This window comes from Indicator indicator, chromosome 5 (assembly GCF_027791375.1).
Source record: "Indicator indicator isolate 239-I01 chromosome 5, UM_Iind_1.1, whole genome shotgun sequence".
Taxonomy (NCBI): Eukaryota; Metazoa; Chordata; class Aves; order Piciformes; family Indicatoridae; genus Indicator; species Indicator indicator.
In genome coordinates this window covers 32,400,978-32,415,549 of record NC_072014.1, presented here as the reverse complement: position 1 = coordinate 32,415,549, position 14,572 = coordinate 32,400,978, and the positions used below count along the sequence as shown (strand labels likewise).

Here is a 14,572-nt window from a genome sequence, read left to right as displayed (position 1 = left end):
ATGATCTGACCCCACATGACCACAGCTTTGCCTTGTGCCCCTTCTCCAACCTCCTTGAGTCTCACTCCAAAACCCCAGGCTGCACGGAGGGGTTGCCCTTCTAAAGGGTGTCCTGAGTGCCCAAATACCTCCTGGGCTGCTTTCATACTATTCCATGGGGCAAGAGGTGGGGGGAAGAATGCAACATGGAAACAAACTGGGACAAACCAGGCAAAGGCTAGTACCTCCTTCTAAGCATCTGTGGTGGCCAGGGGGACATGAGAATCCTGGCCATCTTCCTCCTACTACTCCAGCTGCATCCCTTGTGGTCCCCCTGTGCTTGTGAATGGAGGATGCCTATCCTGGAATTTCTTCCTTTTGAAACTTGCTAGATGGTTTTTATTGTTTATTACATCATTTTAATAAGGGCAACTGGAAGGATTTAATTTCTCCAAATTCACATGAATAATTCAGATGTTGCTCTAAGTAATTTTTTTTCGCCTCTGTTGTTCATTTGTTTCGGCTCAACCACTTGAGAAACTCATTCTTTGCCTGCTCCTTATTGAGTATCTAATGATGAAAATAAATTGTTACTGCTCTTTATTGCACATTTCCCATAAAGCTGACATGGCACAGAGAAGGAGCCGGATTCTTTACCTTCTAGCATGGCACTAGGAAGATTTTTTTATAGCACTTCAGCTCCAGCCCACCACAAGCCAGTGAGAGCAGGATTATTAAAGGCAGGATTTAGAGGCTGTGGGGTTGCATGAATTAATTTGAGAGCAAAATTTGTCAGACAAACATTTTGTAATGAGCAAGGAGGGAGGAATCTGGCTTGGATCTCATGTGCCCAGCAGTTAGCAGGGGGGAAAAGACCCTCTTATGAAAAAAAAAAATTTGATCTTGCCTTTCTGGGAGATCAGAGAGCCAAATATAGACCCTATCACATTTCCTTCCCTCCTCCTTCCGAAACTTGTCCTTTTGAAGTGCATTTTCAATGGGATGTGGATAATTGACTTTGTGAACAACCGACTGAGTGCTCTGTTGGTTTAACCGATCGGTCTCAGTCGCTGATTCCAGTTTTGTTTTGGATGATTTTCAGCCCAATTGCCCCGTCAGCTACAATTAGTCTCATTAATATGACAGCTGAAAGGTCACAGATGACTCGCTCCTGTCGCAGGCGTGAGGGCAGCCGGGAGATGCTCGCTGCATGCTGTTCTCAGCTCTGTGGTTGTGTGCCGGTGGCTTGCTTAAATTGATGGTGACTGCAAATCCTGGTGTAAAACCCATCAAATGGGATGTGAGATTTGCTTCACGGGAGGGTGATTGACTGAGAGGTGAGGTTGTAATGACAAGTAACATTTGGATGAACTTTAATTAGACTAGAAAAGTCCTGGTTCTGTATGAAGGGGAAATGTGGAATGGCTGGACTTCCTCTCACTCGCTAGAGCTGTGAGGAAAGGAAGCAGAAGTGGGATAGAGTCGTAGGTGCATCCTGTGACTCTTTCAACAGATTTGCAGCAGTCATTTTCTGCAGTTCCAGTGACATCTGCCGTGGTTTCAGGCTTTGTCTCTTCCACCCAGGATTTACACTTAGGGGAATGAAGTAGAAATGGGAGCAGCAGATGAATGGATATAGAACAAGGGATCATTTGGCTTCTTAAGATTAACAGAGATCAGATGCACACAGCTGAAGGTCAGATGCTGGCCTCATGGGTCTCACAATCTTCTCTTTGGTTGTGGTATGGCCAAAATGGTATCACAGAAAATGTAGTCTGGTTGTATACTTGGCCTTTTGCATGAGAAAGGGCCATGAGGCACCCAAAGTGTCTTGGGTCAGCCCATAGTTGAGTTTATATAGCCCCAAAAATTCATTTGGAAGACTTCTAGTGGAGATGGTTCACTAATAAAGCAGGACACTGTGCATGGTGAGGCTCTGCAAGGGTCTGCAAGGCTTTGTTTGGTGTTTTCCTTAATGGCTTGGATGATGGAATAGGGAATATGCAGATTCAATTTGCAGATGATCCCCAGCTGGGAAGGGCTCAGCTGACTCTTGCTGAGAGGGTCAGACTTCCAGATGACCTTGCACAAGTTGGGGAAGTGGTGTGAAAAGGGTGATTTGTGGTTTGATGAAGACAAACATAGAATTTTACAGCCTGGCAGAAGCCATTGACTGCATCAGTGCAGGATGGGAACTGTTTCAAATAGGTGAAAGGATGCTACTAAAATATGCAAATATCTTATGGATCAGGCAAGAAATAATATCATGAACTTCAAGCAGGGTGATTTTGGTAAGACAGTAGGGGAAACCTAAATGATGAAGACAGGAAAACTTGAGAGTAACCATTAAGCAAGGCTAAAGTGCATTTCACAGGAGATTTTTAAGAATAAGTGGGACAAACTTTTGTCAAGAGTGGCATAGGTATATTTGATGCCACTGCTGTGAAGCACAGGTTGGAGAAGGTTTGCAGGTCTCCTTGTGGTGAGATGAATATTTTGACAACTCCTTTATTTTATTAATGGAACATTAACATCGTTTTGAGGAGCACTTTGTGAAAAATTCCTTGGCCAGTGACTGAAATTTTCCTCCAGCAGTTTGGTGGGAGCTGTGCAGCCAGCCCATGTGTTGGTGCCATCATGGGCATGAATTCCAGTTGAAGGATGTCAGGTCTGGCCTTGCAGGAACATACAGCCTACAGAAATTTCCGCTTTATTTCTTCAGAAGCTGCACTTTCTGCAGACATCTGTGAGGTCCAGAGGTCAGTGTGCTGCACTGAGCTTATTCCCTTTAAATCTCATTCGGGACTTGTTCCTAGTGAAGATAGCTGGTGCTTTTAAAAAGCCTAGCAGCAGGAGACCTGTTCTATCAATCTGTTTCCATCCATGTTTGGGCAACACAATGAATGCAGATGTAGTAGGAAACTTTTGATTATCTATAGAATTTTTCTGTGGCAACTTCAAAGCTCTGTGGTTAGTTATATTCCAAGACTTTAAATGGATATGTCTTGTGTTCAGAGCTCTGATTTAATTTTCCGGTTTAATCTGTTGTCCAAACATCATTAATATTGTCTTTGAGGCATGGGACAGCTTTGATGGAGTCTCTTTTTAATTTCTGGCCATCACCCTGTGCAGCCATAAACAACATCCTGCCTGCTAATGAGAAAATTCAAGTTATTGCAGTCACATGTCTTGTGGAAATAGATTGTAGTGGCAGGAGGGGAAAAAGGAGCCTACTTTACTCAGCTCCCACCCCCAGCTAGCATGAGCACTTGGATTATTGACAGGGAGGAGAGATTTTCACAGGTGAAGATACTCCATTAAAAAGCAGTGTTGCCTGTTGAAAATGAAATTATTGAATTCATAGACATACTATTAATTCCTTAGTCTGCTTTCATGACTTATCTTTTCTACCTATAAGCATTTAAAACCTTTTCTAATTAATTCCCTCCCAGCATACCAGCTGTTGGGCTCAACTATTCCTAATAAATCCAAGTTCGTGGAAGAATTTGACCTGTCCTTTCAGTGTGAAGTGAGGGAACAGTGCCTTCCATTGCATACCCAGTAACCCAGTTGCATGATGTTGATGTCCTACCCATTGCCTTCCCCTCTCTCCCATCTTCTATAAAACTTTCTGTTTGGAAAGTAAAACTTATGACCTAGGAAAGACTTGGCAGAAGTTGGTGTGAGGAGCAGACCACAGTCCGTGGTCTCAGCATTTGCTCCTTGTTGCCCCATGAAAAACATCCTCAGAAAATTTGGGAGAGGAGTGGCTGGTTCTGATGCACAGCCTCATATTTAGCCCTGGTTTGGAGGTGATAACGCAGCAATAGGAGACCAATGGCTTCAGGAGGGTAAGTCAGCAGCATTAGAGCACTTTATTCTTTCTTCAGTGGGAAACCCATCTTGTAGGGGAGAGCCCACCTTGCAGCAACCTAGCTTTATTTGCTTTAAGCTCATTGTCAACCAGTGTGTAAACTGAGTTTGACTGTAGCAGCTTCAGCATGGGCACAGCTTGGGTTTTGTCTGTGCAGGCAAACCCACAGATCTAGGATACAGGGTGAGGGATTGCTAAGGGATGCAGTTGTCTTTTGGCATCGTAATTTTGCTCTGTTTGGAAACAGAATATTAAAATGCAGGAAGATGTCCTGCTTGCTCACAGACAGGACTAGATACAATCTGTGCTCTTGCTTGGCAAGAGCTGCCCAGCCTGGTGGTGCTGACTGCCATGGCTGCACCTTTCCCTGGCACTTGCACCCTTGTAACCACACTGACCTCTTTTCTGCCTTCTCCCCTCACCAAACAAGCTGACATTCATCCTTTCAAACTATTCCTGGAAATGCTCACTGCTACAATAGGTGTTTAGAGAATGGGTGGTTGCCAAGAGCAGGCTGGAGGGTCTCCTGCAGTCTCTGTGGTTTCTGAGGTTCTCCTCTCACCCTCCATATCTTCGCAGAGAATGGTTTCGTTGGCTACTCCGAAGAGCTCATGTTCAACAACACACTGCCAGACTACAGCCAGGGGGAGTCTTTCTTCACTGTTTTTGGAGTGTTTTTCCCAGCTGCGACAGGTACAGTCAAGTTTTATCCTCCTCGTTTTTCCTGTCACAGTCATATCTCAGACAAGGGAAGCAGCAAGGGGAATTCCTTGCTGAGAGGGCAAGAGGGACCATACTCAGCCATAGCAGACTCATGGTCAATTCAAAACGTTCAGGCTTTCCTCCAGCATCTCAAATTCTGCACACACCTGTTCATTTGAATGTTCTCTTTTTCTCTTTCTGTGGTCAGAAACTGCTGGACAGCTCTGTGGGTTGACATGGTGGTGTAAATCATTCTCTGCCCAGGACAAGATTCAGGCACTGATCGTGGTCATTGCTCCCTTCTTAAAAGTGCTGATCATGATTTATCTTATTAGTTAAGCCATATGACTTGATTGCAGTGGGTACATGGGAAGAACACAGGAGAGCTTTCCCTTTCTCCTTACTGCAGGTGAGTGGCTGAATTGGGCTGGTGCCATCTCTCCTGATGCTGACCCATCACTCCCTGGACAGTGTCACAGATGCATCTTTGTGTGCCAGTAGAGATCACATTTAGGAGCTTAATTGGATGCTTTCATGTTATTAATTCTCTTAAATTAGCAGGAAGAACCATGTCCCCTTTCTGAAGCTGGCAATCTCCAATGGGAATGAAACATCTATCAATTGGAGTTTGAGTATCTTTTGTTGATGCTGATTTTTTTTAAGCTATAAAAAGTACCAATTATAAGCAGTTTCCATAGCGATGAATCCTTGGATTAGAGAATGAATTTTCAGAGGATTAACTCTAAGCAACTTGCTGGAAGTTGTTCACAGAATTGCTGCAGTAAAAAAGAAATGAAAAGATTTTGTGAAACAGATGGGACTGGAGGAAGTCACTTTGTCAGGTGCACCTCGTGCAGGACTTTTACCTGGCCCAAGCAAGTTCCTAGCCAAAGAGACCTTCCTTGTGACCCTGAGGCAGAAAAATATATTTTTCCCAGCTCCCTGATTATAGAAGAAGGAATAGCTTTGACAAAGCTGTGTGGAAAATTACCATGATTAGCAATATTAAGTGGTTCTTCAACACTGCTAATACTTGGCTGCTAGGAAGAAGGACAAAATAATTTATATAAATCCCTGGCAGTCTGTTGCTTTGTTAGTTAGCAGCCTTAATACCAGCAATAATTGTTAAACATTCTCTGAAGATATAGTTTAGGCTGATGTATAATTACTTTGGTTGCTGCACAGATTTTTCATGTGCTCTGTTTTAATTGCTTGGTTATTTACAGGATTTAAATTATTCCTCTGGAAAAGCAGTGCCAGCGGTACCATATAACATCACTATGGCATCTGTTATTGCTGTTTGCAGCACTGCGGAGTTCAGGAGCCTCATAAAACACAAGGCTGTGTTTGGTGCTCTGCATGGAAGAACTTGTGAGAAATTTTTAGGATGTGAGTCAAAACTTCTTCACTGCAGATCAGAAATGGGCAGCCCAGCGCAGCTTTGGAAGTGCTGGGAGGAAGGCACACATCTCCTAGGGCTGGGGCAATGAGTGAGGGTGGCTCCTCTACATCCTTCTTGACCCATGCTGGCTTAGCTTGCCTTCTCTATCAATGGGATGTGAAACCAGGGCTGCAGAAGGGACCTTGGGTTTCTCAGGGTCCCATGTGCTAGAGCAGAGCTGCTTCCCCACTGCATTGCAGGCACTGCCTGGATGCAGCCTGAGTCTGCCAGGCAGTCCACAAGATTGGAGATGACATTTCAAGGATGGGTTTGGCAGTGATGTTAACAGCAGGCTGGGGAGATGTGAGAGCATTGCCAGTGTCTCTGATGCAGGACAGGCAGTGTGATGCAGGTTGCAAACAAGTGACAATGTCTGTCTCCAGCACTTTCACCTGAAAAATAGTGGCAGGGATACATAAACATCACTTGCAGGTTGTCACATTCAGCTCGTACTGCTCCTGCCCAGCACTATGCCCAGGTGATGCCCACCTCTGCTTGCACCCTGGCAGTGACCAAGTCGAGGCACCAGGAGCAAAATCCTTTGTGTAAAGATGCAACAGAAATTCAGGGAGAGTTTCAGTGAAACAATATGTTGCTTCATTTTGAGGGGTTACTTCCAGCCAGTATAAGACATTTCTTTGACCCAAAGCAATGTTCTGTTTTTTTCTTTAATTATCAAATATTATGTTTACTCTTTTTAATTTTTAGCATATGTTAGTTTACAATCTAAGATGCTGTTTTGATAACAAAGTTTTTTGTTTTTTTTTAATGTTTAGGAAATTGTGAAACAAGATGTTTGAGCCTTTCTGAGATTAAATGTTCCTCTTTGAAGTGGAACTATTTTGATCTCTTCAGGACAAGCTCTTTCCTCTCCCTCTGAAATAGTTATCTGAATTCAACTGGTTTAAGTCTAGTCTCTGAGATGTGTTGAAAAGTGATTTTAAGTTGCCCATTTCCACCAGGAACATCTGTGAAATCATAGATTCATAGAAATGCACTGGGTTGGTCTAGATGACCTTTAAATGTCCACAGATGGTCCATAGATGACCTTTAAAGCTCCTGCAGTATGGAAGCCTCAGAAATACAACTACACAATTAAAGAGGGACGTCCACTTAGGGGAAAAGGAACAGGACTTGTGGGAAGCCCCTTGCCAGGGCCGCACAGGCAGGAGGAGCAGCTAGTTGTGTGCTTTGGCTGGAGTGGGTGGGATGGTTGTCCCAGCCTTCCATAGACTGGTAGCAAGATACTGCCTCCCACAAGCTTCCTCTTAGGATCATTTTGCTCTAGATTGGAATGTTTTCTCTGTATTTTATTGGTATGGCTTAGCAAGGCGAGTGACATTATCCTGGGTTTACAGTTGAGCAGTGGCAAGCAGAGGCTGCTCCGTTTGCTTCCTGGGTGATAGCTGTTTAAACCATTTCAGCTGGATGTGCACTGCAGCCAGCCTGATTCCCCCACATGTGTCATTTAATAGTAGAGAAGTATCTGGGTGACCCAAAATGTACACCTAGATCTGGCCTAAACTGGAATGCATGGGCAGGTAAGACTCAGATTTGCCAGCTTCAGTTAAAAAGGCTGCCATGCTTGCTACAGAAGATGTGAGCATGCCCCTGTAGTGAGTCTGTGCATGATCCAGGTGTTTTCCTGTGTATTTGTAACTGCTTTCTCAATGCACAGGCTTTACTGCCATGCTGCAAGGCACAAACATCCCCTTCTCATGGGGAAGGAATCTCGGGAGCTGCCTGCCCGTGTTCAGCTCTTAGCAGCAGCCACACCATCAATCCATCTTTAAAATAGAGATAAACGTCATTTCTGTTGTGCAAAGAGTGTTTTTCTTTTCTTCTACTAATTCCCTGAGAGGTTTTCTGTCTAATGAAAGAAGTGTGTTGTCATGTGATACAAGAAAGGAAGACGATGTTTGAAGCAGTGTTAGTGGAAAATATCATCATACCGAAACCAGTTCTGAAGTAAACCATATTTGACGCTTGCAAAATGACAGCAAACAGATTTAGAAGTGTTGGGGTGAGTTATCAGATGATGTAAACTGGCACAACTCCATGGAAGTCTATGGAGAAGTGCCAGCTTACATCAGTGGAGAATTTGGCCCTTTAAAAAAAATTAGCTACAATTCCTATCTAAGATTTTCCATTCTTCATCTCTTGGGTGGAGGAAAAACCCAACCTTTTATACTTTATAGTAAATTCACTGGCAGATGCAATGAGTGTTTGCAGGCAGTCGTATCTACAGTTACAAACCATAGCTGGTGGAGCTAGAAGCCAGAGCTGGTGGAGCTGATGGTTGTGTCTAGTGTACAATGTAGGTGGTCCCCTCATGCATGTATCCACTGCCTGGATGATGCCCAGGACAGGATTATGCTGGGAATAGCAGCAATGTACAGACTGTCTCAGCCATAATTTCCTGGCTGAGTTGACTGTGTTTTCATGCTTCCTTGTCCAGAAGCTTTGTCATTATCTGCTGCTCTCTGAGATAATAGCCAGTGTGGAAAATCCAGCTTGCTATCTCGTTGAAACAGAGAGGTGGATAATATTCTCCATGGACAATCTGCAGATATGATTGCTTAAGTTCAGGAGGGATTGGCCATGTCCCTCAGGACAGGTCTGTGTCTGGAGGAGGGAATGTCCTAACATCTCTAGGTTATTGAATTTTATGTGGAAGTGTAGAGTTGTTTTTTTCTGTTGAGTAGCTAGAGTCTCTAGAAAGGCTATTTGTGACTACTTGCAAGTCAGGGAAGTTCTCTGGCAGGGATGGTCAAGGCTATGGGTGGTGATTGTTTAGGGTCTTTTTTTTTTTTTTAAATTAATCAGGTTTGTCTTTTATTGAAAAGTGGGGTGGTTAGTCTGCTAATCACAAAGTGCCTTCTCAGTACTGCTCTTTGGCAGCAGTCATCCTGTCTGGAAAATTACTTTTGGGCTTCTGGGTAGTGGTGGAGAAGTGACTTTGACTTTGTCCATAATCTCTGCTGCCAGATTGTCCAGACTTTTGTACTAGTCAGATCAGAGGCATAGTTGCAGTATGGAGGAGATGGCTTTGGCCTTACTGAAGAGCTCCAGGGGGTCCTGACAGAAGCTAATGGTGTGCCTTGGCCTGGGTTTCACTCCTGGTCCTTGCCAGACAGGAGGTCAATCAGTGATCTCAGGATCCCATTTATGTGGACTCTATCAGGTCATCTCCTGGCTGCTCCTGATTATGAGTGGGTCTGTGGGAGGGAGGCAATGAGGTGACCCAGGCTGTGCAGTCATTTTTGTGCCGATGACTCAAAGGTCTTCAACTTTATTTCATGCTCAGTCCAGAAAACACCATTTTGGTGTTTCCCTAGTGCTTTGCTGAGGCAGGCATTTGGATGAGGAAGAGGTGAGTCGAGCTCAAACTGGAAGATCTAGAGGTGGTGCCAGATGTTTGGGAAACTTGGCCAAGAGGCACATGAGATTAACAGCTGTCCTTCTGACTATAGTTTGCTCCCCTTGGAAACAAAACTCAGAGTACTCTCAGCTTTCTACTGTGCCCCAGAATTGCAAAGTAGCCTGTCACCAGAGAGTACTTCTTACAGACTTCATTTAGTATGATGTTTGTGACTGTTTGCATGGACTTCTTCCTTGCTAACTTTTTTCTCTCCTTCAGCTAAGCCTATTGTGTAGTTGCTTAAAAGGAGCAGTGCTTGAATAGTGTTATCCAGGGAAAAGTGCACCAGCTGAGGGACTTTTAGTGATGTTGTTCAGAAATACATCCACAGAACAGTCTTCCAGGAGACAATTAAGAACTCCTTTTGATTTGTAACATTTTTGGTATGGTGTCAAGGATTCAGATCTGGAAGACAGCTCTTCCAGGAGCTGAGGAATACCAGGAGCCCATGGGGACTGGAGAGTGGCTGTTGGGCCCCTGGCTGCATGGTGGAAAGGAGTACAGAAAAAATTGGCTGCTGAGTGGAATGATCAAGGCGGGGGGAAAAGATGATCAAGGGAAAAAATATTATTAATAAATAAATAAATAAATACCTGAATGCTTAGCCAGTGTGTTTGGCAACATGTGATTGCCTTGTGCTCATTAATGTGCTATCTTCTCACCAGCACAGGGATGAGAGGAAGTGTTATGATTCCCATAAAAAAGATGGGAAGATGGAGCTTTGAAGATGCACAGCAAAGTCTGAGACAGAGCAGGGAGTTGAGTCCCTATTTCTTGATTGGCAGCCCAACCATTGCTCTGGGAGCCATGCAAGGTCTGTAGGGAAGGCATCCATCTATCTGAGCTGGTTTTATCCCCTTTACCCTGGGATTTGTCCCACAGCTCCTGTCTATCCTTCATGTTGAGAGAACACCCTGCCAGGCAGGAGTCAATGCAATGAATTGTCACTGATTTGGAGCTGTACTTGCTCATATTTGCAGCCTCAGAGACTGACTTCATCATTCTCGTGCCCCCGAAAATGAGGAATGACTGCTGGCCTTGGCAGCTGAGGGACAGACTGACGTGCGGTTGGTCCCCTGCTGCCGGGGCTGGCAGATGCTGCAAGTGCCATGGTGTTGGCATCCTCCTTCCCATTGTTGTTCCATGGTGATCTCACCCTGGCTCCCAGGGACCATCCCATGAGCACTGCTGACTGGCAGCTGGCCCATGCATCCTGATGAAGATGTTAGTCTGACATCCAAGGAGCGATGAGCAGAAGTTAGCATCTTAAAGAGGCTCTTCTCTCCTGCCATCATATTGTCCAAATTTTCATCGGGATTCTAAATCACTGTTTTTATTTATTGGTTTTTATTTATTGCAGATATCTAAACTCTTCTAGGAAGTTTTGGGATAATATGACAAGAGTTGTGTTTTCTTGCCAAGTCTGGTATGACTTCACCTTCAGCTATGGGCAAAGCCTCTTAACCAATATGTACCTTGTGTTCCTAGCCTCAACATGGAGACTGTAACCCTTTGTTCCAGCCTGTTTCCCTTTCTCACATCTTCAAACAGTGGATTGTTCCTGTACTGTGGCCTAAAATAACACCTCAGTACTTTATTCTTAGTCCTACCATGTGTTTTCTCCATGACACTGGGACAATCACTTGCCCTCTCAGCGCTTCTGTTTTCCTATCTGCAAAGCAGAGATAATGCCTACTTGCAAAGCAGATCCCTTGGCTGGAAGGTGCCACCTACGTGCTGTGCAGTTAGTCCCTCTGCTAAATGTGCTTGTGAATGTCATTAAAAACAACAGGACAGCTTTTTTTGCAGTAGCAGTTGTCCCCCATGAATGCAAGGACCTGTAATGGATCTGGTCTGGGGGGGTAGTACCACCTGCTGAATGTGGTGCCGTGATGAAGGGTTGCATTTTTCTCTTCAACAATTGGGCAGCATTGTCTTCTGTGAGGTTTGCAGAAAGATAAGAGATGGGGTTTGTTCAGATTTCTCCTTTTAATTTTTTTTTTCCCCTTTCCCTCCCAGCACTGTTCAAGCTGGACAAAAGTTTCTTTGTAGATGTGTTAGTGGTGGCTTGCTTCTCTTAAGGACATGAACAGTTTCTTACCAAACAATCGATGGGAGCCAGTGTTTGTATATGTGGCAGTGCAACAAAGTGATATAGTTACTGTGCTGAAGCAATCAATTAGCTGATTGATTAAATTATATTACATATTGTAATCTGTATTATATATGTTATAAGTCGGTTTAACTCTAAATTGTGTTTATATCTACAAAATGCAGGTGTGATGGCTGGGTTCAATATGAGTGGAGATCTCCAGAAGCCTGCTACCAACATCCCCCTGGGGTCTCTGGCTGCTATTGGCACCTCGTAAGTCATAGATTGGGGAAAATTTACTCTTTGGAGACTGTCCTGGGTGTGACCAATCCGTTTCATATTCCCATCAACCTTTTATTGCTCAGCCATCTGGAAAATTAAAGTCTGGCTCCCGTTCAAATTATCATCTATTACCACCACCTACTCTGGGTGGGTTAGAGAAGAGGTTCATTAATGCAGATGTGATCAGTCCTTCCTGAGCAGGGTAGGATGTGTGTTGGTGCTAGAGCAGTTGTGTGGCTCCAGCATGACTGTCCCAGAGGAGGATACAAAGTTCTTGATGGCTTGAGGTGCATGATTTTGTCACTTACTGCTGTTGATTTCAAAATGCTCTCTTTTTCTATCTAGAAATAGAAAACATATAAAAAAGTAGAAAATGTGTGTGTGTGTGTATATATATATATATAAAGATGGTAATTATTTGGAACATGGGGCTAAGACAGATGAGATGACCTAACCACCTCCAAGGCCAGGGGAACACAGTAGCCCTGCATCCCTAAGCAGTGTTCTCTCTCATGAAATGATACTTCTTAGGGGTAAAACAGTGTTACACTAAAAAAAAAAAACAAACCCCAAAACTACTCAGGAGGTTCTCCTGCCTGCTTTCATTGCCACCTGAATTGCTTTTGAAAATGTGGCTTTTAATTGCATACCAAGGTTCAGAGCAAAAAGAAGTATCTTCAGCATTCAGAGGGATTCCTGCTGAAATTGGTGCTTGTTTTAAATGAGGGGATTCCACAAGACACAGTATCACAGGTGGATGAACTGTGGTCATTCACATTTGTCTGGGCTTAGCAGGCAGACTAGCTTATCCCTCCACCTGAATAATGGAAATGCCAGACATACCAAAGGAGGATTGTGGTTGAGGCTGTAGAGCAGGTTGGCTGCAGTGTTTAATATTACTGCCAGATGAGGGGACCTGTGTTACCTGCAGAATCATAGAATGGTTTAGATTGGAAGGGACCTCTAAAGGTCATGTAGCCCGACTCTCTGCAGTAAGCAGGGACATCTTCAGCTACATTAGGGTGCTCAGAGCCCCATCCAGACTAACCTTGAATGTTTCCAGGGGTGAGACATCTACCACCTTTCCAGGCAATCTCTTCCACTGCCTCATCACCCTCACTGTAAACAATTTTTTCCTTCTATCTAGTCTGAATCTACCCTCCAAGTTTAAAATCACTACCTTTGATCTTACTGCAACAGACCCTGCTAAAAAGTCCATCCCCAGGACTAGGTTATTCCTAGTTGCATACAACAGCAGCACAGGTAGCTTTATTTCAGGGGTACCATATGGTCATGCTGCAGCTGTCCCTGGTACGTTGTAGAGGATAATGAGGTGAGCCCTGCAGGAGCAGCCCATGCAGAATGATTGAGGGCCCAGCTTGCAGATACTTGACCTTCTCCTGGCTCTGCTAATAGGCAGAATTCTCAATGGTCTTCTCTTGCTGGAAAAAAAATAGTTGATTTTTATTGTTTGCAGGTGGTTTCTGTACATGGTCTTTGTTTTTTTGCTGGGAGCCATTTGTACCCGTCAGTCACTCCGCTATGACTTCATGATAGCAGAGAAGGTAACTTGCTGGAATGACCCAGCGTGGCTTTGTATCACGGTGCTTTTGGGTTGCCATCTGCCTCACTGAATGCTTGAATTTTCCAAAAGCCTAAGGAATTTGGGAACCCATCCTTCATTAAAATTCAGGGGGATTTCTCCGCTGCAAATCCCAGTGTACAATTGATTTGAGTAGCTTTGCATTCACCAGCACATCCAGTAATGCTAAGTCTTGACATAATCACCCAGCAATAGCTTTAAGAGCTCAAATATGCTAATGTGGTCTAATGATAAATGCTGTATTTTATTCAGTGTATCCTTTCTCATTGGTGAAAGCTTAGACCAAATTGAAATCTCTAAAGAACCCCACTGCTTATCTTTACTAAGTCAAGGGAAGCTTACATTTCCATATCTAGCAGGCTGTAATTGCAGGGCAAGCAATAGGATTATTGAACTTGAGACATTCCACAAGGGCGTTAGGTATATGAGGGAGGTTTGTAGTGTTACAGACAGTGAACCTTATCACTACAGGCCTTTAAAAAAAGAGCAAAAGATTTTGGTGTGCGGTGTCATCTCATTTTAAATGGGATGTGATAGGGCTAATTTTCTGTTATTCAGCATTATCCAAAATTGTGGATTCGCCATATTTGACACTATTTCTTGTGATTCATTTCAACTGGAGGTGTTTGCCATTTGTTTGATTTGTAACATGGTTTTGGTCTAAAATACTGAATTGAAACCCTGGCTTTGGCTTCTTTCTAAGTATTTGTAGCTCTGTACTTCCTCTAGCCAACAAAATAAACTCCAAATTATTGATGGAGCTCCTGCCACTTTCTGTTAAAGTATAAAAAGTCATCTCTGTTTCACAGGGAAAAGGAATAAGCCTCTCTTCTTTAAGGCAGCATCTTTGTTTGTCAATGTCTTAGTGGGCAAAAAGTACAAGAACTAAAAGAATCAACTTCAAATGAAGCAGCTGAAGAGAAAGAGATCATTAAAGCTGTATTCTACCTTCAGAAACCTTGTAGGGGGAGTAGTGAAATGAAAAATTTCCCATTAAAGAATGTGAAGACATTTAATAATTTTGAATATGAACAAACAAGCCCCTCAAAAAGCAAATTTGCTTTTCTTTTCCCTAGTATGGAATCAAAATAGTGGTGCAATCCCAAATTCATGTTGCTTCTCTGAGTTATTGCAAGCTGCTTTGAATGTTAATGACTATGTTTGGAGAAAGGGAAGAG

The 14,572-nt window shown here is 43.6% G+C and overlaps 1 protein-coding gene across 1 annotated transcript in view; it reads left to right on the top strand.

The window, feature by feature from the left end:
- The window catches only part of SLC12A8 (solute carrier family 12 member 8), a 51,585-nt gene that overhangs the window by 22,946 nt on the left and 14,067 nt on the right, over window positions 1-14,572 (top strand). Inside the window, exons 5-7 of the mRNA XM_054381171.1 lie at window positions 4,433-4,546; window positions 11,695-11,782; window positions 13,269-13,356. Coding sequence (XP_054237146.1) covers window positions 4,433-4,546; window positions 11,695-11,782; window positions 13,269-13,356 — 290 coding nt within the window. The remainder of the gene's footprint in view (window positions 1-4,432; window positions 4,547-11,694; window positions 11,783-13,268; window positions 13,357-14,572) is intronic.